This window comes from Lottia gigantea (assembly GCF_000327385.1).
Source record: "Lottia gigantea unplaced genomic scaffold LOTGIsca_20, whole genome shotgun sequence".
In the NCBI taxonomy this organism is placed as follows: Eukaryota; Metazoa; Mollusca; class Gastropoda; family Lottiidae; genus Lottia; species Lottia gigantea.
In genome coordinates, this window is record NW_008708401.1 from 2180864 (window position 1) to 2207491 (window position 26628).

General features: G+C 32.7%; 4 protein-coding genes across 4 annotated transcripts in view; 3 read left to right on the forward strand and 1 right to left on the reverse strand.

The window, feature by feature from the left end:
* Positions 1-968: 968 nt before the first annotated feature.
* On the forward strand, positions 969-3475 carry LOTGIDRAFT_159430 (hypothetical protein; the record flags this gene model as incomplete). The annotated part of the gene is made up of 4 exons (XM_009053744.1): positions 969-1943; positions 2184-2252; positions 2874-2963; positions 3368-3475. 4 exons carry the CDS (start codon positions 969-971, stop codon positions 3473-3475), a joined length of 1242 nt encoding a protein of 413 aa, XP_009051992.1.
* A 3117-nt stretch (positions 3476-6592) lies between these two features.
* On the forward strand, positions 6593-8177 carry LOTGIDRAFT_159431 (hypothetical protein; the record flags this gene model as incomplete). Its single annotated transcript, XM_009053745.1, has 2 exons — positions 6593-7579; positions 8097-8177. The coding sequence occupies 2 exons, from the start codon at positions 6593-6595 to the stop codon at positions 8175-8177; spliced, it is 1068 nt and encodes a 355-aa protein (XP_009051993.1).
* Positions 8178-9300: 1123 nt separating this feature from the next.
* On the forward strand, positions 9301-22224 carry LOTGIDRAFT_159432 (hypothetical protein; the record flags this gene model as incomplete). The annotated part of the gene is made up of 16 exons (XM_009053746.1): positions 9301-9313; positions 16466-16510; positions 16733-16789; positions 17141-17285; positions 17683-17757; positions 18071-18149; positions 18257-18387; positions 18753-18772; positions 19063-19154; positions 19570-19741; positions 20046-20191; positions 20644-20739; positions 21206-21298; positions 21462-21536; positions 21836-21933; positions 22101-22224. The coding sequence occupies 16 exons, from the start codon at positions 9301-9303 to the stop codon at positions 22222-22224; spliced, it is 1461 nt and encodes a 486-aa protein (XP_009051994.1).
* Positions 22225-24031: 1807 nt separating this feature from the next.
* The window catches only part of LOTGIDRAFT_159433 (hypothetical protein), a gene marked incomplete at both ends in the record, with an annotated part of 9056 nt that continues 6459 nt past the window's right edge, over positions 24032-26628 (reverse strand). Inside the window, 4 exons of the mRNA XM_009053747.1 lie at positions 24032-24071; positions 24294-24369; positions 24649-24768; positions 25183-25270. Of these exons, the coding sequence (XP_009051995.1) occupies positions 24032-24071; positions 24294-24369; positions 24649-24768; positions 25183-25270 (324 nt within the window). The remainder of the gene's footprint in view (positions 24072-24293; positions 24370-24648; positions 24769-25182; positions 25271-26628) is intronic.

Sequence of the window (26628 nt, forward strand, 5' to 3'; positions counted from 1 at the left end):
CGCTGACAGATCATGTGATTAGCTCTAAATTTTATCTTCGTATAAAAATTCTCGACTCATTCTCTTTTGTATAATTTAAATTTTTCTTCATCTTTTACTTTATATATACGAATAATATTACAAGTATTGTTTTACTGGGTGAATGAAATAATAAAATCTAAATGTACGAAAATTATTGATCGTCTGCTTTGTAGGTGCCCGTTCGACCACAGGGACTTGTACATAATTGACTAAGACGGTAAATGAATTACCGGTATATAATATGGAGAGGGCTTCCTGCGTCTGAGGTAGAAAACGCTATTTCATTCCAGAACATTGTCATAAGAATGCCCTTAGTCACTCAAGTGCATATGAGGGTAATTCATTTTCTGTGCTATTTGGCTTGTTTGAAATTGATTGCCCTTGTCAGCATGCCAACCAACAAACGGGATCTAAGGTCTCATTTTTTTGTCGGAAAATAGCAATGAGAGTCTTTATTATAAGGGTGAGGGAACGCGAACAGTCATGGTCGCCGATTTTTGTCGCCGACTCGAATCTTGAGTAAAATCTCACGTGTGACCGCGCTTCAAACTAGTTTGACCTTTTCGCCTATTGTTTTATCGTCTACAGGACGTATTACAGGGCGTCATCATCCAATCAGATTAATTTTCCTTTCAATAGCGTGATCCGCACTTAATATGGACTCAGTATAAAACGACTGCATGGCTGTAGATTGTTTTGTCTCCTCGTGTCCGCATTCGGTCGGTGAAACTCTTGACAAGACCAAGATCACTCGTGTGCCGGCACATGGAAACGGCATGCTTAGGACAAGTAGGCTACAGAAGATCATTAGCGAAATCAATGATTCCGGAAAAACAATTTATAAACAAATATAACAACAATTATACAAACACTGTCTCTAAAAGCCTCATAAATCACATCGTCATTTGGCTCTCATAGTTCCTATCGGTAGTATTACATATTTAAACATGGCTGAGAAAGGAATTATCCAAGATGGAAATATTATTTCTACATCAAGTTTATTCAAAATTAACATCAAAATTGGGAGACTGGTTTCCTTGTATGTTCCTGCGTACTCTGAACATGAACGATGTCGGTTTCTCACTAGATTGTTTTGTTGGATGTATTTCGTGATGATAAATGTTATTATCTGGATTGTTCCTCTCCGCTTGGTTTTTATAATGAAAAGTGAACAAGAATCGTCACGGATACTACCATTACTGGCTGTTTTTACATTCCACGTTGGCGCAGGATATACTTCAACCGCTACCTACCTAACCAGCGGCAAAAGTTTAAAATTGCTTTGTAAGAGGCTTGATGGACATCAATTAAAATATGGTCCCTTTAAAAGGAATAGATGTATTCGGAAATTCCTCTTTGCTTTCACCATCATCGGCTTTGGTATCTCGTTGGCTGATGCTGGTATATACAGCTTGTTGATACCAGAGATAGTTGACCAAGACAAACAGTCAATGTATTCACCCCTAAACCTTACAGATGATACAGATGGTGAATACGCACTAACTCTGGCTTTTCTATTCTTCAACGAACTCCTCGTACTTTTACATATGTATTCAATGATGGGGATGATAATTGCTTTTACTTTTCTCTTTGTCAAAGAATTTTCCTGTTTGAATTCAAATTTAGAAAGATTAGTAGAAGACACAGTTAACATGGAGGGAGAGAAGCTGGAGAATGAGATTGAAAATCTACGTTTAGAACATGCTAGTTTGATTGACTGTATGGAGGCAGCCAACTCTGTCGTTAAACACTATCTCCTTGGTTTATTTGCCACATTTATACCCGTGTCCTGCTTTATGCTGTATGGAATGATCAGAAACGCTTTGACCAATAATGAAAGATTGTTTATCAGCTTTATAACGGCATCCAATTTGGTTACTGCTTGCCTCTTCTCCTACATCGGTGCCAAATTAAATTTGAAGGTAAAGTATTTTAATTCTTAATTTGCCATCAAAATTTGTAGGAAGGTTATAATATGTAAAATCCATAGATTCCGCTCGTCGCATGGTCACATTATTATACCGACAGTTAGATTATTGGAGGTAAATTTCCTCCAAAGAGATTTAACAGCAAAATAGAATGTACAAAGATGGTGTCATCAATTGATTTTGTTATACCGGTGCTTCGATAAAACAAACTAAATTTGTAAAATTCATTTTTAGGCTCACAAACCGTTGAACGTCTTATTAAAGATAAATCTTACCAAAATAACACAGAAAACCGAACGCTCAGTAAGTCTAGTCCTTTTCTTGTTTGTAATCCATCAGCTTGTCGATTTAAAGTGATACTACGTCTTCGAATGAGCATAAAATTTAAGTTCTCGAAATAGTCAATATGAGTATATATTCGTCAGTCAGCTTACCTGGTGTCATAAAGGCCATAAAGTTACAAGAGAATCCATGTAAAATATGGAAAATTGGAAAATTCATAAAACTAAGTAATTATTAAAAAACGCTTAATCTTGATATTAAGCGTTTTTCAATAGTTAATTGCATATTTATGGATAATTACTAAGTTTTTTTAAGGATCCTTTTATGTTATTTATGACACAAGGTATATCTACTGGCTCTTATTCGCCAAGTTTAAAATTCTTAAATATTATGTTAATTCTAAGACTTAGTATCACTTTAAGCACATTGTATACTTTAGATAATTGCTGCGCTTATTTCTTCTAGAAATACATATCTTACATACGCACCAAAACTTTTAAAACGATCTGGGCAAATGTTTGTGGAATACTTAAATGCAGTATTTTTAAACCTTTGTTCTGATTCCACATGGTCAGGAAAGAAAAGTTTTCGGAAGCAGTATCAAGTGGTGATAATGTAAATGATCTCTGTTATCATTTTCAGATCTCTATGTTTGTTAACAGAGTCAATGGACCGAGTATTGGATATAACATTTGTGATCTGTTTATCCTGGATAGCACAGCTATTTTAGCAGTAAGACTTTTCTTCTTCTAATAGTCAAAAATTATAACGGTAACTAGTCAATAATTTAAAAAATTATACAAGTATATAGTCGTCTACAATTTGTTATACTAACGTCTGTGGCGACTAATCAAATGATATATATTTTTCCTAAACCAACAAATTAAAGCGACTGGCGTTATCAAGATCCACTACTGCCCCTAGTTGTATCAGCGAACCCCCAGGGGATATATAAACTAATCAGACAATAACTTGGGGCCCAATCCAGCATTATGGTTTAGTGGATAAAAACAGAAGCTTTATTCTTTAACGATTGGAGACCTACTAAATTTAATGGTACCTCAGTTAGAGACAACATTTCGAGAATTCTTTTTTTTTAAATTCAATTAACCAATGAATAGTTTTGTCTTTTACAGATGCTGGGTACTTTGGTAACTTATGCCGTGGTCATGCTGCAGTTTACAGACCAATCAAATAACCACAACCTTGTTCATCTAAATTCCACATACAACTACACCTTTTAGTACCTTTGTCGTTTGACACCCGATGTTAGTGGTGTCATGTCAAGTCACCATGTTTTTTTGCGCTTTAACAGCTATGTTGTAGAGGATTTAAACAGAATCATGTATAAATTCTCTTGATAGTGCTTTCCCTACGAGCATGTGAAACATTATGTACATAAATATATATCTTCTGGATCCTCATCCACTGGCTGCCATGGGTTGATAGGTCTAAAAGTTTCTTAAAGAGAACAATTTTGGTAAGGTAAAGATTCTTCGAAAAATAAAAAACCTAACCTTATTGATATTTAATTGTTAGCTGTTATCTAACACAGTTACTCTTCTAGCAGCAATTGTGGACTGATATTACATCGTTTCCAAGAATCATTATGTAAACTGGTGAGGTGGACGGATAAGTGCAACAGAATCTATTCCCCTATGTTCAATAATAAGAAACCGAAACACCACTAAAGATCATTTTTGGGGGTTTATTTCGGCCTTAAATGTATGCAAATAGTCTTCAGAAGTACCAAAACTGTACGAACATTTTACAATTCCTCTAAAAGTACCTCAAACTGTGAATTTCATTTTTATACGCCCGCACACGTCCATCCGTTCACATTTCTTGTAGGCGCGATAGAGTCTACAGTTTCTATCCGATCTTGATGAAACTTGCTATGCATGTATGTATTAATGAGATCTCAGTCAAGTTCGAATTTGGTAATAATTGGATGAACTGTTTCAGAGTTATTGCCCTTGACTTAGTAAAAGCGCGTCAATTTTGACTTGTAGGCATGATAGAGACTACAGTTTTTATCCAACCTAGATGAAACTAGATATGCATGTATGTATTGATGAGATCTCAGTCGAGTTCGTAATTGGTAACAATCGGATGATTGGTTTCAGAGTTATTGTCCTTGACTTAGTAAAAAGTATCAAATTCGATTGTAGGCATGATACAGATTACAGTTTTCTCCAACCTAGATGAAACTAGGTATGCATGTATATATTTATGAGATATCACTCGGATGAAGGGTTTCGGAGTTATTGCCCTTGACTTAGTAAGAACTAGTCAAATTCGGCTTGCAGGCACGATAGAGACTACAGTTTTTATCCAATCTTGATAAAACTAGATATGCATGATGAGATCTAAGTCTAGTTAGAAATTGGTAATAATCGGATGAACAGTTTCAGAGTTATTGCGCTTGTGCGTACAGTGATGAGACATTGTTCTTGTTTGAATTTGATGATAATTTTACGAACTGTTTCAGGTTTTTGCCTTGATTTATAGATGATTTTAAGATTATTTGAAAAATCATTATTAAGCCACTAAAGATTTTGTTATAATTTCTGATAGCTGGTAGTGGGCGTATGTTACCTTGCCTAACAAGCTTTTTTTACTGATTTATCCTCTGCCTGAAAATTGGGGTACCCGAAATTATTTTTTTAGGAAACACGATGTACATGTAAAGAAAAAGGCGAGTCGTCAATAGCCTTCAAGCACGGATAATAATGCATACACATTTGAACTGTTTTACTGATGAGCTTACCTGAGCTATTCCCTTTTCTGAGACTAATGTGATTAATTTTTTTTATTATTAAGATGTTTTCCTGCAATTTGATACCGCCCCTGTAAGTAAAATTTTGTGGACTTGTTCCACTGACCAGATTTATTTCGAAATTGTATGTTTAAACATTCTGCTACGCAAGCACATCTCAAATTGTGAAGAATATACTGTTCGACAAATTCATTTTTAGAGATATGATTAATATATCAGTATTGTAAAGGGTAAACGTTTGTAAATTTAGACGTCTAATCTAATAATTGAATACAACCGAATAATTAGTAATACATCTTCGTTAACACTACGGAATTTACAATATTGTGAACCCCTGTGTGACAGCTTCGAATTTAAATACCATGGAACAATATTTTTAAACAGAGTAATCACCCTTTCCCTAACACCAGCAAAATTTCAAAATTCTTTTTCGCTTTCTTCCCTTTTTAAATTAAAATTTATGTTTGGATATAATTAATCAAAAGAGAATGCAGAATATGGGGCGCTTTGTAAATGATGTGAGCCTAAAACTTTTTCTTCTCTAAATATATCCATTAGCCTATCCATGTAAAGCTGTATATTGCAATATAGAGATATTATTATCTATTTCTATCAGTCGATTGTAATGATGTGTTCCATTAAGCTTGTAAATATTGCATTATTAACATCGTGTTTACAATAGTTTACATAAAAATCAAGTCATTATCAATGAAAACTATTATTCGCTATCTTAATGTTGTTATTTTTACATACATTTTTAATCATTAGTCGATATAGTCAATTAAAGTTGAATCTATCTATTTGGTTTTGGCCGTCATCTTAGAATTTTTCAGTAACCTTAAGTCACCAATTCTACAAATAAACCTGGATCTCTAAGATAATCAACGTTTTCTGAAAAATGTTCACTTAGAAGGCTTTTTGTTGTGATTTTATCTGGCACTGGATTTTGGAGCAGTTTAATGTAGATAGTTACGGTAACCTTTTATCAGTTCGAATATTATACCGTGGACTACCGCCCCGTTTCTATCTCGTATATTTTAGTGAAACACTCCAGGAAGGTCTAACAACGTCTCCATAGAACTTTCATTCTTATTCATATCGCATCTAACCAATCAAATTCCTTCCCCCTCATGCGCTAGGATTATGTCACGCGAACAAAATGTGTATTCCACGGAGCATTATAGACTATTGTTAGACCAGTGTAATTCCATTGGGTAATAGGTCTTTAGGCAAGGTCAAAACTTGTGCTTAAAAATAAGAAGGGTTATGTTAGACCCTTACTGGAGTGGTTTGAGTAAAAAAGTAAAAACTTTACTGGTTATTTCAAGTCATGTAATTAGAGTACAGTGCCGTCATAAATCTCTTGATGAATTCACGATTGACATTCTAACCGAGCTGTAACGAAAATTATGTGAAACGTTTCCTTTATTGCTGTTACTACTTCGAGTGATGTACAAATATTGAAACTGGTTGACTAATTGCTGAATTGAAAATTGATGTATTTTATTTGTTCTTTTATATAAGACTTTATCTCTTGGAAGTTCGTGTTGAAACCCATTTGAATTCTGGTAGATCTATAAAAATGGAGGCAAAGAAAGCAAGCGAAATGGAATGCTCTGATCCGATAACTGATCCTCTCTCAACCTTTCAACCTATTCTTACTTTTGGTCGAGTTGTTGGCTTGTTTGGATGGGTAATTTCACCAACTGAAAAACGATGCTCTTTAAAGAAGTTTTTGTGTTGGTTTCAATTCGTGTTTGTACAGATTATAGTGTGGGGTATAGTTTTAAAGTATATTATTGTGATGTACATGGACATTCATTCTGCGCGCCTGATTCCGATTCTAGCTCTCGTCTCTTATCATGTCGGATCTGCTTACGTACCTACGTTGACCTATATTTCGTCAACCAAACATTTCAGACAACTTCTTAAAGTATTAAATGAATATCACACGCTGTTTGAACCATTTCAAAAGATGAGGTCTTTAAAGAAATATCTGAAACCCATCATCGCCTTCAACTCTTTTAATGGTTTTTCTAACTCTGTCATGTTTTGTGTTTTGGTCAGTCTTCCATATAGAGAAGAAATGGCAAGACTTATGTATCCTTTCAATTTTTCGGATGTGAAAAACTCCATCATGGCGTACCTGTTCCTTGGATCAAGTCAACTATTTTCCCTTCTTCATCTCAACTTGATGTTTTCACTTACATGCGCCTTGAGTTACCTATTGATTTTTGAGTTTAAACACATTACTAAGAAATTGAAGATTGGAATTGAAAAGTTTAATAGCACTGAATTAAAAGACGTGGCTGAATTTGAACAGTTCTTGGAGAAAATTCGACAGCAGCACAACTTAGTCGTAGAGATACTTGAAGCGACGAATTCGTTGTTGAAACATTATTTTTTCACATTCTTTGCTGTTGCTATACCAATGATATGCTTTAGTTTGTATGGTGTTATTCGAAGCTATCTGGCTATGGGTGAAATTATATTTTGCTTCATGACGGCCTATTCTTTTGCACTTTGCGTTTCGATCTTTTCTATTGTCGGTGCCCAACTTAATTTCAAGGTAAGCTTTTTATACACCAATATCCCTCTTTGTGGACATATATATTCGGCACCTCGGCAATCCGTTTACACCTCATAAAATACCCTAGAATCCACAAACTTGGCCCTGTTTTATGGTGATTTTCCACACATCTGAATATGTGTTTTTGTTAGACATATTCATTTACCTCGATTCCATCGTTTTGTATCCATGACCCTGTAACACGTGATCCTTGAATGCACACGCAGTCTTCGATGACCGACGAGAAATTAGATTCTTTATTATAAATGGAATGGCATAAATGGAGTAGTGGATAATGAGACATAGATGAAAATATCCATCGTTCCAAATACGATATATGTTTAAAACTCGTTCACCGTCAGTGATTCGAAAATAATCTCTAGAAAACAATTTTTTTCTCTGTCCCTAGTCCTGTCGACATCAGAAGCTGGAATAGGTACTGATGATGGATTACTTTTGCAAAAGATGTATTCCGAATGTTTAATGCAGTATTTTACCTACGTTTTCATAATTTTAGGCACACGAACCATTGGAAGTGTTAATGTTCATAGACTTATCAAGTATAAATGATAAAACATACAGAACGGTAAGAAAATAACCTTTTCTTTCCAAGGGCCTGTTATATGTGACGGGCATAGCCCGGTCAGCTCCTATATCTTTCGAAATGTACAAAGTTATAGCTAGAAAATTCTCAATATGCGCGGTAAGCGCAATAAACTGGTCAAAATTATTTCGTCATTAGTCACTAGATATAATATTGTGCAACCCACTTGTCAATCCGTCCATTTTCCTGCCAGTTATTTCTTTTGCATGATAATCGACCAATACGACTCCTCTTTTATCATTGCCCAAGTAGCAAAGAATTAGGCATTAGCAGTTCTTGTTGTTGACGGAGGATATGATATGCACTCAAAAATGCAATGAAAATCAGTGTGCACATAATTTTCATGCTATTACATTAAAAGGCATCATTTTTGTTATGATGTAACATTCATACCATATAAACAGCCCGAATTCCTTTAAAGAGGAAAAAAATCCAACTCGGGTAACTGAGCCAGCTCGGCTCACCGGGCTGGTCCGTTATATATAACCAGGCCCTAAGAGATATAACTAGTCTAATGACGAAAGGAGATATTAGTATCAAGCCATGTTTGAATTTCACGTGAACAGAATATACACTTATATTGAACCATGTATGACTATCGTGTGAAAAAGAATATACATATGTATTGAACCACTTATGACGTGGAACAGGTAGAAATTTATATCGAACCATGCATACCTTTCACGTGGAATCTAATACACTTATATCCAAGATACAGTCAGCTCCGAGAGAAATATTTAACCCCCTTTTTTTCTTATTATACCAATTTATATCTATCCCTTCATTTTATACTAGACCCACCTCCTTTTATAGCAAAATACATTTCTCGTTTTGTGTTTTTTGCTCTTGATGAACGTTAAAAGGGAGTGAACTTTGTTTTTTATATTTTGTATTATTGATATTTTGATGCTTTTTCTGCATGTATTTTAACTATATTATATCCATATTCATTTTTAAATCAGGTTTGACTATCACATGAAACAGAATATACACTCATTTTGAACCTTGTATGACTTTCTCATGGAATAAAATATAATTATATTGGAACAGAAAGGCATTTATATTGAACATTGTATGAGTTTCTGTTGGAATAAAATATATACACTTATATTGAAACATGTATGATTTCGGTATAAAACCTAGTGCATTGGTTAACATGACATAGTATTTAACTTTCTCGTAGAAGAATATACATTTAGACTGAACCATGTATGACAAACTGTTTTTTGTTGACACGGTATGTTATTTGAATTTGATCATGTTTGAGTTAGATACGGAACTTGGCATTATTTCATTTTTCTATTTCAGATGTCAATCTTTTCCTCAAATCTAAATGGAACAAATATTGGTTATCGGGTATATGATTTACTTACTTTAGACGCAAGTGCTGTGTTAACTGTAAGTGGTTTGACCCAGTCGTCTCAATATTTGCTTTACTGCAATTTAAAACTGATAATCGCAAAATTCCTGCATGTAACGTTCCCGAGGATATGGGCCCAGATACCAATAGCCCCCATCAACCGGCTAGTCCACTTCATGTACAGAAGATGTGTTGCTGTAGTCGCCGCCCATGGCGGCCACACCCGGTACTGATTTTGAACCCCGGCTGTGATGTCTTCTGGTGCTTCTCCATAGTTCACAATTTACAAAAACATTGTTTCTACTGTTAATTTTGATGAGTGTCAAACACCGACTTTCTCCAATGTCTTTACTTGCATATATAAGCATTCTAAAATAAAGAAATATGTATTATACACCCAAGTGACGTTTCTTTTGCCTTTCAGTATATGTCTTGTCTATATGGCCGAGTCTCAAGAAAAGATGAGTCGTCATTTTAAGATTTGAACACAGATAATTTCTCACATTTGAAGGCTAGAATTGCGACGATGAGCTGATTAGCTTAAACATAATATCCCCGATTCTGAGACTCAGGTACCTGTCCCTATAGGCTAGAGGAAGGGGTTGACATGGTGGGCAAGAACGACTTCCATGGAATATGTGTGTATTGTATGATATCACTTTTTTTCCAGCTCATCGGAACGTTTGTTACGTATGCTGTAGTGATGTTACAGTTTACTGGTAGTGATGCAGCCATTTCCTCGAAGCAAACGAACTTCACCTGCCTCCAGTAATTGAAATTGGAAACCAAATGGAGTTTTACGTCCTAGATTTCTGCAACTGATTGACCTGATTAAACAGGGCAGTGCCATGAATTGTGGAATAGGGGGAAATTAGCCAGACAGCGGAATTTCGTATTCAAAGTGATTATAGCACACCGAGCCTCAGTTTATTAAGTTTTTATCTCGACCTATGTCAGGATCTAACCCTGGACTATGTCCCGACCAGACGGATTCAAATGATAAGACCATAGTCATTCTGTACGGAATAATGATAGGTTTGTTATTTCTTTGTAACGTTAACTGAATAAATAAGTTTTATGCGTGTTATTTAATCTTCCTGTTTAAATGCATTATCTATATTAATGACTAATCTTTTCCTGGATCCCATTGGATTCTGTTTAGTTATTTTCGAACATAGATTTCATAGAATCTGTAATGTGAGTTATTGCGCTTGTTTTTCTAAAAAAGTAGATTATCAGCACATAAACACGCGAGAACGCATAATTCTTGGCAGATTTAGTCGAACTTTGTGAATCTTACGGCTGGTAACCCTCGAGGATACACAATTACCAGGGGAAACTAACCTTTACCATCAGTCACACACTTTCTATAAAAACTACCGATCTATTCACTAGAATATTTTTGCTTCTGTTAGCCCTCATAGATGTTCTAACAATTGTAACAATCATATAAAGTCGGACAATATCAATACATTTAATATATTATGTTTTAAACCATTAAGTAATTGTTATTAATAAAAATCGCTAATGGTATTAACATTGTTGTAGCCTATTGTAGTGCGTCTTGATTTGATAAAAAAAAAAAAGGTGTAAATGGAATAGGCCGTGGGCAAATCAAACCCCGAAGACATGCGCTAAACGCTATCCTAATCATGCATGAACAATACTGTCAACAATAATAATAATAATAATGCTGTTGCTGTTGCTGTCGTTGCTGCTGCTGTCGATGATGATGATGACGACGAGTATATGATGATGACGATGATGTTGGTGGGGACGACGATGATGAACCCTTTAATACTAATGTAAAATAATATTTATTTTATTATATTTCATCACCATATACCATCAGAGTGTAATGGAAACAAAGTCTGTCTTAAGGCAAAGTATGACATCAGCTGAGAATATTGGCGTTTCTACAGGATGAAGAGGAGAAAGGGGGAGGGGGGTATCTTGAACTTGCGTCCATCCAACAAATTAATGCAATCCATCCCATCTGGTTTAATATTGCACAAAGAAGGTACTATTCGCCGAACATTCAACAGGTGGTTCTTCATAGCCATTAAACTGTAACATCACCACAGCATAGGTAACAAACGTTCCTACTAACTGGAAATAAAATTTATAATATTGAGGCAATACATATTTTACCATGATGATCTATTGGTCCTTCCTTTGTCCTCATTCAACCTCTCGACAGACCTACCGATATTTCCGGTGATTAAACCTATTAACAAACCGACTGATCTTTCTAAATATATATTGCTTTCATGTCGTTACATTGCTAATTTCGGTTTCTCTTTTAACATCTTGGCCAATTTAAATTTGATAAGGTTCAAATGAGTATAAATTCTAATAACTTTAACATTTACAGTTAGTACAGCTCTACCGTCTAATGTCAACAAATCATACACTCGAAATCCAATATTGGTACCAGTTAGATTGGAGGAAAACATGGAAATCTGGAATGAATGAATTTTTTCAGAGATTGGTTCCACTAATTGATATACAACAGAATTTAAAATATTCTACCAATAAACTTACTATCTCTCGTAATTCAAACATTGACTCGTAATTGTCAGCCACATATAACAGTATTTTTGATTGCTTGATTGAAAGAATATAATGTATAAGGCAGTATCTTACCGTTCTGTAGGTTTTATTTGATATACTTGATAAGTCTATAAGCATTAAAAATTCCAAAGGTTTATGTGCCTAAAACAAAAACAATCATTCCATGTAACAACAACACATGTTTTGGATCCGATTTGCCAAAGGGCCCAAATTTCAGTTTTGGACATACATCGGATGCTTGTAGATTTTTGGCCTTTATTGTGTTATAACCATTTGTTCTCAATCAGCAAACAATCGTCTAATTTGACAGGCCTCGTCAACTTTCACAATGTCAAGCTCCGCCAATACTTTGACATCATGACACATTTTATGGAAGTACATTAATGCAGAGATTTGATTGGATTTTATGCCAGAAACTACAGCTAATCAGAGCCCTCGACAAAAGACCATACTAGCTGCGCATGTAACTAATACTTCTTGTTGCAGGAACCATTTTCATTAAATTATGTTTTCTACCAAGACATTTTATTGGTTTTATATTCAACTTTCACACGGGAGAAAAATGTCGTACGACTTTTAACAAGAATAGTGCACTATAGTGTCAAGGTATTACATTCGGTTCATAATAGCCATTGTCTCATCTATTTTCAACTTTTTTTTGATAAGAACAAATAAAAAGCTGGGAATAACAGATTAGTGGCGTAAAGCAAGTCGCTTACCTGTATATTAAGATAGGCCCCCATGATTGAAAATGTGCATACCACGATAATAAAAGTATGAGCCATAACCACACATAAAGCAATTTCACCAAGACCCAGATAGCCTCGAATAACACCGTACAAAACAAAGCATATTATAGGTATAGCAACAGCGAAGAATGCGAAAAGATAGTGCTTTAGTAACGAATTCGTCGCTTCAAGTATCTCTACGAGTAAGTTGTGCTGCTGTCGAGTTTTCTCCAGGAACTGTTCAAATTCAGCCACGTCTTTTAATTCAGTGCTATTAAACTTTTCAATTCCAATCTTCAATTTCTTAGTAATGTGTTTAAACTCGGTGATTATTAAGTAACTCAAATGCGATTTGAGAAAAAACATAATATCAACGTGAGTTAATGAGAATAACTCACTAAATCCCAGGAATATATATGCCTTAACGGAATTCTCCAAATCCGTGAATTCGAAAGGATACATGAGTTTTTCCATTTCATCTTTAAATGGAACACTGACGAAGTAGCAAAATAAACCGGAACCGATGACACCACTGAAAAACGCCATAATGGTGTTTGGTTTTGTGTTTTTCTTTAAATATCCCATCTTTTGAAATGGTTCAAACAGCGTCTGATATTCATTTAGTAGTTTAAACAGTTGTTTGAAATGTTCGGTTGAAGAAAAGTATGTCAGCGTGGGGACATAAGCAGTGCCAATATGAAAAGAAACAATAGCAAGAATCGGAATAAGACGACCAGAGTTACGGTCCCTGTCTACCACTAAAATATACTTTAAAACTATACCCCACACCATCATCTGTACAAACACGAATTGACACCAACACAAAAACTTCTTTAAAGAGCATCGTTTTTCAGTTGATGAAATTTCCCATCCAAACAAGCCAATAACTTTTCCAAAGATTAAAACTGGTCGCAAGACAGATTTAGCATCAATGTACGGTTTTAATGGTTGATCTCCAACCGGCGACACTTCCATCCTTGATGAATAATTGAATATTAAATTGTGTCTAACGTCACTATACACATCAACAAATATTTCTCTAATGAATTTCTGTTAATTTTCATTTATATTAAAGCTAGTGGTTCTAGACACACACACAAAACAAAACAAACAGATACTTGTGAAGCGACTTTTATTAATTGTTATCACGCCCCTTCAATGTATTTTATATGTTATGTTCATCAATGACAATGGATTGTTAACTAATAGATAAGTCAATATAGAACTATGTTTAATAATCATCCATTGTAAATGTAAATGAATAGAGATAGGATTAAAGGTATGCAATATAGTTATTAAGTTTATCAGAGATATAGATTTATAGTGCTATGCTGTTTCCCTTTCAGAATGGAATGCCTGCTCTGAGTTCGCCTAAGATGTAGCACAAACGAATTGAAATAACTGGTGAAAATGATGAAAATTTTATCAGAAGTTTTCAAACCATTTTAATTATCAAAGGATTGATTAAATATGTGACTGAGGTAAAGTCAATTTGATTTAATGACTTTCATTAGATAAAAGCATATACTAAAGATGTCCAATACAACCCAAGGTCGTATTTCGTTCTGAAAAGAAATATGCTTAGTAGGAAATGCTACTAAATGAAATGATTAGACGATTACATTCCTTAGCAATGATCTGCTGAGCTAAAGTCCCTGTGGTATGAAGATTTCTGATTTAACATTATGTACTGTTGTATTGTATGTAATATTATATAAATGACAATTATTGATAACAGGCATGATTGATGTTAATGTTTTTTTTTATTATAAATACAGGGATTGTATAGCACTAATGGAATCTCGTTTTTTCGAGAATTAAACATTGAATTAAAAACAAACTACTGTATTTTGTAACTTTTACGTGATAAAGTCCGGGGCACACACGAGCCATCAGCTCAGGCAGAATTCATTCGTGCACTCCTCCTTAAGGCGATAGCTTCCATGTGCGGGTACAATTAAGTAAGATTTTGGTCATTCATGGCGAAAAGTTGAAAATCAAACGTGTTTGTTAATTTTTTCCACGAATGAACAAGTGCTTGTGTGTGCACGAAAACGGAAATCAGATGAACGAAGCACGGAGGGTTATCAGATTCAAAGATAGGCTGCGAAGCGTTCACCTGTCATATACTAGGTTACTAAAATGAAATTGACTTAAAACCCTAACGTCCTAACCATCCGTCGTATATAGTCTTCTTTCCTGATTTAATATCTGTTGGGTCTTAGTTTCATAGACATATTAAGACACGTTTCCTTTTTTCTTCTGACTTACTTAGTTTTGTATCCAATCCCCTATAATTCGCACATGTAAAGAAAATAGTCTAATATTTAAACGGAAGGGCGAATATTATAATCTGAACTAATTAGGAATAGGTTCCTAATCAAAGATTTGGACTCATTACTAAAACTTTACAAATGGTGCCAATTTCTTGTAAATTGATACAATATTCATTATACCAGGATCTTTTTTTGAACCAATAGCCCGTTACTCAACCATAAATTTATTCACTGTGCTGTGATATGTATGTACTAACTGCACATCTCTAGCAAAAAGTATCAAGGTTAAGGTCGCTTTAAGAGAGAATTTATTGTTTCATAGTTGATTTTACTATAGACAATCTGTATAAACCAGAACCGGTATTATCTCTATGGTTAGAATTTTTTTTATAATGAGATTTTGACTTTCTATTTGAAAATTATCGAATATCAATTCTCTAATGGTGTCCTTGGAAATTGATTAGTGCATCTCAATAAAACGTCCCTGTTGGAATACAAGATGTCAGCCTCCATTGGTTCAACTTTTCAGAGGACAAGATACAAACTTTTACGAAATATCCTAGACCCAAAGTGTTTTAGAATTGTGATCAAAAGAAATTTAGGTAATTTGAAACGAAAGAAGACGAATTGGCAAGTTAATTGAACTGTCTTTGATAGTGAGTGCTTTAACGACGAATGCAAATTGCGGACTATAATGTAATAGAGATGTGCAAATATCAAGTGGACCTACCATTTAGGTTCCATTTGCCCTAAAGAGATAGTGAAGAGGTTTTATAAACATTTTATGTATGTTTTATAGAGGTACAAATAGGGGAGAGACTGATTCTATTGGTTGAGGTTTAGATTCATAATGTGGCAGGCAGCTCTGTGGAAGAGCATAGTTGCAAATCTCCAGTCAGCATCTGAAAGGATAAGGGACTTCCCGCAAAATAGAAATGATTTTGTACATTTTAACACATATTTTGAGGCAAAAACATATACATATTGTGTTTTTAAATATGATAGATTTGTTAAAAATGAAGAAGGAGTATTATTGAATTGGAGGTATAAACCATTTTTCTAGCAAGGCAAAGGTCATAGAGTTGTATAAGGTGTACTTGAACAAAGACCATGCCTTACCTTGCACACATATCATAATAAAGTTATGTGGACCTTGCTACACTGTCACAGTCAAGTCTTTGTACTCAAGGACTGCAAGGTTATAGGTAAGATTAAGACAGTATGATAAACCTTTGAAAGTCAGATAATTTCATATTGCCACGAGACCTAGATATGAATGTTTCCTTAGTGTACAGGCCTCTTATTTATGTGTTTTAGCTAGTTGTAAAGAGAATTATAATCTAGTTGTTATTGGTGGAGGTTCTGGTGGCTTAGCTTGTGCTAAAGAAGGTAATTTTCTTCTTTTAAAGTTTATACATCTAACAGGTGTTTAATTTTTGACTTTTAACAGTAACAGAAGAAAGTATGCTCAAATAAATGAAGTTGAAGAATTTTATGATTTTGATTTGTTGGTTTTTTCAATTTAATTTTAAATCCACAATTTTATTAGGCTATGCCATATGTGATATTCATGTAACGTTTATTTATTGCAAGTTTATTTTTCATTTCCAGCTTCACAATTAGGACAAAAAGTTGCTGTATTAGATTTTGTGAAACCATCAACACAAGGTATGTTATTAATATTCATGATAAATTTTGAATGAATTTTACTGAGAGACATTGCTAACCCTTTTCTTGTACAACTTGTGTTGTCATATTATGTTTGTTTAGTGATCAAATCCACACTAAGACAGAAACTGAAAATTGATATCTGTTCTGAATTACTTTCGTGTTTATCCATATCTATTTTAGTTCATGCTGTATATAGGGGAAGGCCTCTAATCAAGAACACCATGTAATTTCAGCTCTTGAAACCTTTTTGTTATGAAAATTTTGATAGTGTATTTTGTACCTCAGTTTGGATATGACAGATCAAACCATTTCCCTGGATAACTTCATTCACATATTGCATCATTTCAGGTACAAAATGGGGTCTGGGAGGAACCTGTGTCAATGTTGGGTGTATACCAAAGAAATTGATTCATCAAGCAGCATTATTAGGTCATTCTATACAAGATGCTAAATATTATGGTTGGAATATTCCATCAGATATTACACATTCATGGTATGTATGATGAGTCCTACAATATGAAAATGTTGCTACTCAACTTTCAGTTATCTATCCAATCAATTCTTAATGATATATCGGTGCGTCGCCCATCCAATTTAACATTTGTTAAAATATCAACAAACAAAAAAGAAAACTAAATATCATATCACAGATTATTATGCCAACACAACAACAAAATTATTTTGATCTTTGTGAAAAGAAACCTCATTCCTTTAAGCATCTTTGAGCATTAACTTTGATACACAGCTGTTAACTCAGGTACTAAAAATGATTGATAGAGACTATTTTTCTTCATTGAATCAAATAAGATATTTCTTATGGTGTATGGCAAAATTAATAAATAAATAAGTTTAAAGAAAAAAATTTGAACAATTGTTCCTGTTTGTTTCAGGGAATCAATGTGTGATAATGTACAGAATTATGTTAGATCTTTAAACTGGGGACATAGAGTTCAACTTAAAGACAAGTAAGTCATCATAATGAATTTCTCTTATTTCACAAGGCAGTGAGGCATATTAATCAATATTCCATCTAAAATTTATTTGTGCATCACGGACACAGATAGCATCAGTTTTCACCATTGCAATTCCACTAAAACTAAACGTTTTATGACATCACTATTGCAAAAGGTTCTATGTGATATAAGTGATGTCCTAAATTACTTAGTTTTTGTGGAATTGTAGGAAACTTCTTTACAATCCTTTAAATGTTGACACAAACTGCTGTAAAAAATGCTTTAATTAAGTGATATTGCTTGTTTATATTGAATTCTTTTATAGAAATGTAGAGTATATTAATGCTGTGGGTACATTGGTTGATAAACATACAGTGAAAACTGTTGATGGTAAGGGAAAAGAGGTAAACATTTATCTTCATTAAATTGAAAAATGTTATTTCTTTTTAAGTTTATGTAAGACAACTATATCTCATTTGATATTTCTCATTGCTTGATGAATTTGCTTCAGAGGTTGTTATCTACAGATAATATAGTAATAGCAGTTGGTGGTAGACCCAGATTACCAGACATACCTGGTGCTTTACAATATTCAATAACTAGTGATGATCTCTTCTGGATGACCAAGCCTCCTGGAAAGACGTAAGTAGGCTTGTTAAGATCAATACTAAATATAGATCTTGGTCACATAGTTTAGCATATGACTAAAATATCTCCAATGTTGCATGATTTTCAAACAAGCTAATCAACATGCTTAAACACAGCCATTTTTAGGCTTTGTTTTGTAATTTTGAACACACATAAAACTCAAGAATTATTAAAGACTACAGGCAATCCTTGTATGAAAAAAGTTGTGAGACAATTGGGATAAAGTGAACCACTGTCCCATGTATTAATTAAAAAGGGAGCATGCAGCTATGCATGAGTCTCATGATAATCATTGTAAAGTTGTATACAAGTACTATTTCAACATTGTCATAATGGCATTTAATAATCTTATTTTTCAGGCTGGTTGTTGGTGCTAGCTGTATCTTTATGATAAGCTATAACGCATTTTGTATTTCCATCACCCACTTACAAGTGGTGTTTCTAGCAATCATTTGGTGGAGGAGCCATATTGGGCCAATGATAAGCAATTTGAAACTGGGAGGGCACAGCCCCTTCCCCCTGCCCACCCTTGCCCACTTGTAGAAACACAACTGTGACTTACTAATAAACTTAATAAGCTATAATTTCTAATGCCACCTCAAAGACTTACAGTAGTTGAATTCTTAATGCAGTTGCGTGTCTTTCATTGTTCCTTAAACTGAAAATTAGATATTGCCTTAGAATGTGGAGGTTTTTTAACTGGTTTAGGTTTTGATACGACTGTAATGGTTCGATCTATTTTATTACGAGGATTTGATCAGGTATTTTCTATATTTTTATTGCATTTTTGAGCATTTAATTCCTGAATTGTTTTTTACTGATGAGGCCAATCATGTGAACTTCCATTTATAAACCAGATGTTCTTTTGTGGATAATATATCTGAATAACATATCAGCAGCTTGAGATGAGTTCTTATCATTTTCATGTCAATATATTAACAATACAGATTTCTGAAGTTATCTGGGTGTGTCTATCGTAACCTTTTCAACCCCAGCAGTTAGTTTACTTACCACATAATTACACAATATATACTCAAGCGGTAAAGTGGTGGTTATCAAGTATCTTCACACAATGTTAATGTCATACCATATAAGTCATATTTAATACTTGAAGTTCTGGGTATACCAGATTTTATTTTATTTAACCTCAGTATTCAAAGATAATATTTTTTGCAGCAAATGGCAAACCATATAGGAGACTATATGTCTAATAATGGAACTAAATTTCTAAGAGAATGTATACCAACAGAGATAAAGAAAACCTCTACAGGCCAATACAGTGTAACTTATAGTGATAAGAATAAAAATACACATAATGATATGTTTGATACAGTTCTTATGGCTGTAGGTTAGTTTAATAGCAATCTATTTATCTTTTATGATCGCCGTTAGTCTTCATTGTAATCTGAATAGATTTCTATCAAAGGGCTGTCCAAAAGATGACATTTTCAACCAATCAAAGCATTTAATGTAAAACCTATTTCTTGATAAATAAGGAATTGTGAAATATGATGACTATAGTAGAGCCTCTTTGGATTTAAGTATTTTAACAAGAAACAACCAACTATTGGATTATCTTGAAAGATAATTCTCATGTTATGCATAAAAAGCATAATTTGATAATTATATCCAATTGTTCACCATTTCATTAGGACGTAATGCTGTTACTGGTAGTGTAAATCTAGAGAATATAGGAGTAGAATTAGATACTACTAGTAAAAAGGTAATAGGTGGTTATAAAAACAACAGTGAAAGAAGTTCTATTGATAATATCTATGCTATTGGTGATGTTCTTTATGTGAGTATAGAAAATAGTTCTGATAACAATTCTCCCTCCATTATTCTCATGGTGCTGCCTGACTTTGATCTTATGAGCCTATTAAGATGCTAATTTGAAAATTATTTGTTGATGATAACTTTGGTGCTTAGAGAACCAGAGAATTATGCTTAGTACAAAGCAAGTTATCTGTGACCAGAATAATGGTCTTTGAATACATTTAAAAGCCTGTGATATGCCTACATGTAAGAGGAAGTATATTACTAACGCTGCTGTACGTCTGTTTTCAATTTTGTATGCCCAATAGAGGCTACAGTTTCATATTGAATTCGCTGTCAGCGGGTGTATATTACATTGCCTGGCAATCTATCTTTTTAATTCATGTCAATATCTGATGTCATTTGACTTTACTATATGAAAGAATATTTACTATATGAAATAATATTTACTATATGAAAGAATATTTATTTTAGAATAAGCCAGAGTTAACACCTGTAGCTATAAAAGCAGGTAAATTATTGGCTCAACGACTTTTTAACAATCAAACACAAGCTATGGATTATCAAAATGTAAGTTATTATTTAAAATCAAAGTTTCCCAACAATAGTTGATTTGTAGATTCAGGTGACTCATCATTCATTTATGATATCCAAGGGGTCAAAATAATCATACTGTAAGAATAGCAGTTATTTGCATTTTTTTTACTTCTAGTGCTCAATAGTGTTCAGCTATTATACCATGGTACTCGTAATAACAGGAGGACAATGTTGAACGGATTGTAAAGAGGCTTTTAAAAATTCTTATGTGTATAGTGGACACTGATAGTATCAGTATGCACCATTTCAATTTTCCATCAGACATCTGTGGTTCCTGCAATTCCACTATGACATCGCAGAGGTCTTTTACTTTAGTGACTTTATCAATTGCTTAGTCTAATGAAATTGCTGGAACTACAGATGTCTGACTGAAAATTGGAATGGTGCAAATTGAATCCGAACCTAGAAATATTTAGTAGTGGTCTGTTATTCTACTCAGGTTCCCACAACAGTATTTACACCAATAGAGTATGGTTGTGTTGGTCTTTCAGAAGAATCTGCTGTAGAGAAATTTGGAGAAGAGAATCTTGAGGTAAAGTCAAGCAAATATATTTTACACAAAATCCCAGGGTTTAAGAGGGCAGAAGTATCCTGCTAGTACTAACACATTGTGATGATGTACAGATTTACATCCTTTAAGTTGGTCTTGCTACTTTTTCTATTGAAATTCTATTGTAATTCTATTGTAATTCCAGATATATCATGCTTTCTATAAACCTTTAGAATATGCCATGGTAACAGAACGTGACGTTTCACAGTGTTATATAAAGGTATGTCTGAAAATTTCACTTTGAAATGAAAGAAACAACAATTATTTACAAGGATAAGAACTTAAGTTCACAGAGATCTTTTCTACTTGACTTATTCACCAGACTTTCACAAGTCACTTCCACCATTTATTCAACCAAGCAGATGTTCATATAAAGTTCCAACACTCTGATTGTACTACACAGAACCTGTTGAAGCAATGCAAGTATGTCTGCTTTTGAAGTGATGCTTTGATGACCTGTTTATTAGTAGAAATCACATTCCATAATTAAATCTTATAACTTTTTATTTAATTTTCCAGTTGATTTGTGAACGCCAGTCACCACATACAGTGTTAGGTTTACATTTATTGGGGCCAAATGCTGGAGAAGTTATTCAGGGATTTTCAGTTGCTGTTAGGTAAGATGTTGTTTCTATTTCATCAACTAAATCAAGTTGGAAAGTAATTTTGAATCCTTCACAAGATAAGAAAACATTCTGATGACATGGCCAGTGCTTACGACAGTCAGCCAAGTTTCACTCCCTAATACCAACATACTAATTAGATCTTTGGTTATTTGTTTTAGAAATGGTATAAGTTATGAAGGTATTATAAATACTGTAGGAATACATCCAACATGTGCTGAAGAAATAGTCAAATTAAATATTAGTAAGAGATCAGGGTTAGATCCAACAGTAACAGGTTGCTGAGGTTAATATCATCTCTATTCTCCTATACTCTTTAATATCTTACATTGATTGGCTCCTCAAAGGATTTAATTTAAATATTAGCTCTACCAGCTTTTAAAACCTAACCTAACCCACCTTTTCAGACATTGAACTGGCAACAATGACCAATGGTAGCAAAATAATGAATTATTCCTTTATGAAAGCATGATATCTTTAATGAGCATTCAAATTTCCCCAGGTACATAACAAATAATGTATTTCAGTATATTTTCCATGCATTGGATTGAATAAATACAAAAAATAACTATTATGTGACTGGTTTTGTATTTTACCAATGTTTTCAATATTTTTGCTACAATCAATGTAACATAAGGTATTAAAGAGTATCCTGTTATTCACAGCCTTATATCTTGATTGAGAGAGCTGTGAAGAGCATTGTTCTGTCATTTAATCTTGCCATGGTTGACTTAAGACAGGGTGATATAGGCCATACTTGTATCATAACTGATATAGAAATTTATATTATTAGTACAATTTGTTTGTTCAAAAATACCAAAATATTAAAATATTGCCATGTAATAGTAAGAAATATTGTGATATATTAATGAATTAATATCATGATATCCACTTTAACCAATATGGTCCAGCCCTAGGTCAACCTATGACATGCTAGTGCTTAGAACAAAGAATAGAGATGATATACTATATAGTGACCAATGTATTATTAGTGCAATATGTTACTCTGTATGACGATTTCTATTAAAATCTCGCGAATAGTAGAAATCTGATGATCTGAGTAAATAACTTTAATATAAGATAATTGTGTGATGTTTAACAAATAAATTTTGATGTAAGAGACCAATTGGAAAATGAATGGAGTTTTACACCCTAGTTTTCCTGATTAGCCTAATGACGTTCTATGCCATGCCATTTGCAATGAGGGAAATTATGCCAGGACAACTGCATTGGCCTTCTCAATATCAAAGGATCTTTAACATGCACAACCTGTAGCACAAGGGGCCACAAGTTTTTGTTCCATCTGAATAACCAGATTCTTTGTCGGCCCCTCTAACCTTCATCACTGACAGGGGGAATCCAGTAAAAAAAATACTTATTGCCAACCTATGATGGAATTTAACCCTTGACCTTTAGGTTAGCAAGTAAGTCAGCTCCTCAAGACCATTTTAAATAAATTGTCCATTTACGAGAAACTGGTTGACAATGACCCACACCTCATTATCTTGAAAGAGATTATTTGGCATCATATGTTTGAAAAACATGGATTTTGTGTATCGGGTTCACTTATAGTTTCCATATATGCACCAATCTGATTCTAGTTAGATTTATGTGGTTCGACTTACTTGCGTCAAAAAATTCATAAGTTTTTTATTTGCCAACATGGATATGTGAACTTATTTTGCATTCGTCTGTCAACATTTCTTTTGAGCACAATAGAAACCACAGTTTTTATTGGATTTAAATGAAAATTAAGAGAGTTGTCAAGCAGGATATCAGAATTGTAAAAATGGAAGCAATATGTACTCATTATCAATAAAACACAAAAAAAACCTCTTGACAATCCCTTTTAAGTTTTTACTCTAAATACATCAGAAAATAGTTTGTCCACATTAAGATAGATTAATGAACAAATAGATACTATTAGAGAAATATAATATAATGTATCACATAAAGCAAAAAATCAGAATATGATGTAAAAACATTGTAACAATATATAAAAGTGAAATAAATTATTTTTCTTAAAAAAATCATAATTCATTGGACTGATCACAACATAACAGATATAAATGCTCAATAGTAATCTAGAGAATTAAGTAGTTCTGGTTTGTTCACAAATGTGGTTAAAACGTCTGAAAAAAAAGCAAAAAAAAACCTATTAAAAATTACAAATTGTGTTGATGTGGTCATTTCAGTTTTTTTAATACCAAAATTTTGTTGAATTTGAAACAGGGTGACATTGCTCATGTTTTTATGTTAGTAGATAGTAAATTTGTTATCTGAAAGGGCCTTGTTCAAAAATTAAACCCCCTTAATGTGCACACACAAATCTAAAAATACTTCAATCTACTTACGTTGCATGCTGTGGTTTATTTTTTTGTGTTCTACAGTTTTTACCCCAATAACAATTAGGTTTTTTATTAACTTCATCTGGAAGGAAATTCAAAATAATTTTCATACAAAAATAATAAGGAATACAATATTTCGTTTTGATTAATGTTTATCAATTTGTTACACTGTCCACACAGAGTTTTTTTTTTGGAAGCTATAATTATTCAAACCATAAGTTTCTGTTGATTTCTAAGGCAAATCTTTGAGATTTTGCAGTAATATTCAACCCATAGTTCATTCAAATCTTATGAAATCAGCAGTGTGCAATAAAGGAAATTTCCATCACTATTCATTAAGTTTTCTTTAAAAGTGTCCAACCTGGTAAATCCTCTTCAGGAATGTCACAGCGATACTGGTACACTAATTCTTTAAAATTTCTTAAACCACATGCATAGCATAGTACAGAGTTTGAATTCAGGTTCACTTCAGCATAGGTAGCTAGAGTAAATCAATAATTACATACTTAATAATTATAAATGTAAGCAACTTGAAAATTTTGAAATCGTGATCAAAATGTTGGCAACCTTCACATCTTGTGTCCAATGTTTGATATATCAGGTGTTTTTGTTTGTAGATAACCCAATATATATCATTTCATTGACAATGAGCGATGACTACTATTTGTACATCTAGTTTTATTTCAAATTTGCACAGTTTTGTTATTGCCCATTAAATACTTGGACATGATCCACTATCATGCCCCCACATCAAGATCCACTACCCAATGGTCTTTCAGTCCCAGAAAACCACACAATAAATCACACACAGTAAATCACACACAGTAAATCACACACAGTAAATCACACATAATAAAACACACAATCAACAATAAAACCAAAAATATATCTTTACCTCTTCCATTATAAACCCCACTTTCTTTCTTCTCTAAACAAATCTTTAATAGTTCTTTAATAGTTATATTTTTACTTTCTAAATAGTTCTATAATAACAGATAATAATTCTTTAATAGTTATATTTTTACTTTCTAAATAGTTCTATAATAACAGATAATAGTTCTTTAATAGTTATATTTTTACTTTCTAAATAGTTCTATAATAACAGATAATAGTTCTTTAATAGTTATACTTTTACTTTCTAAATAGTTCTAAAATAACAGATAATAGTTCTTTAATAGTTATATTTTTACTTTCTAAATAGTTCTATAATAACAGATAATAGTTCTCTAATAGTTATATTTTTACTTTCTAAATAGTTCTATAATAACAGATAATAGTTCTCTAATAGTTATATTTTTACTTTCTAAATAGTTCTATAATAACAGATAATAGTTCTTTAATAGTTATATTTTTTACTTTCTAAATAGTTCTATAATAACAGATAATAGTTCTCTAATAGTTATATTTTTACTTTCTAAATAGTTCTAAAATAACAGATAATAGTTCTCTAATAGTTATATTTTTACTTTCTAAATAGTTCTAAAATAACAGATAATAGTTCTTTAATAGTTATATTTTTACTTTCTAAATAGTTCTATAATAACAGATAATAGTTCTTTAATAGTTATATTTTTACTTTCTAAATAGTTCTATAATAACAGATAATAGTTCTTTAATAGTTATATTTTTACTTTCTAAATAGTTCTATAATAACAGATAATAGTTCTCTAATAGTTATATTTTTACTTTCTAAATAGTTCTATAATAACAGATAATAGTTCTCTAATAGTTATATTTTTACTTTCTAAATAGTTCTATAATAACAGATAATAGTTCTTTAATAGTTATATTTTTACTTTCTAAATAGTTCTAAAATAACAGATAATAGTTCTCTAATAGTTATATTTTTACTTTCTAAATAGTTCTAAAATAACAGATAATAGTTCTCTAATAGTTATATTTTTACTTTCTAAATAGTTCTAAAATAACAGATAATAGTTCTTTAATAGTTATATTTTTACTTTCTAAATAGTTCTATAATAACAGATAATAGTTCTTTAATAGTTATATTTTTACTTTCTAAATAGTTCTATAATAACAGATAATAGTTCTCTAATAGTTATATTTTTTACTTTCTAAATAGTTCTATAATAACAGATAATAGTTCTCTAATAGTTATATTTTTACTTTCTAAATAGTTCTATAATAACAGAAAATAGTTCTCTATTAGTTATATTTTTACTTTCTAAATAGTTCTATAAAAACAGACATAACATATCCTTATCATAGGGGCTTGTAAGGAAGATGTTTTAAGGCGTTCTCTAGACTTTTTTTATGTCAGCTTCTTGTGTACTATTACAAACGGTCATTTGTAGTGTGAGCTATCTGCGTACATATCCAA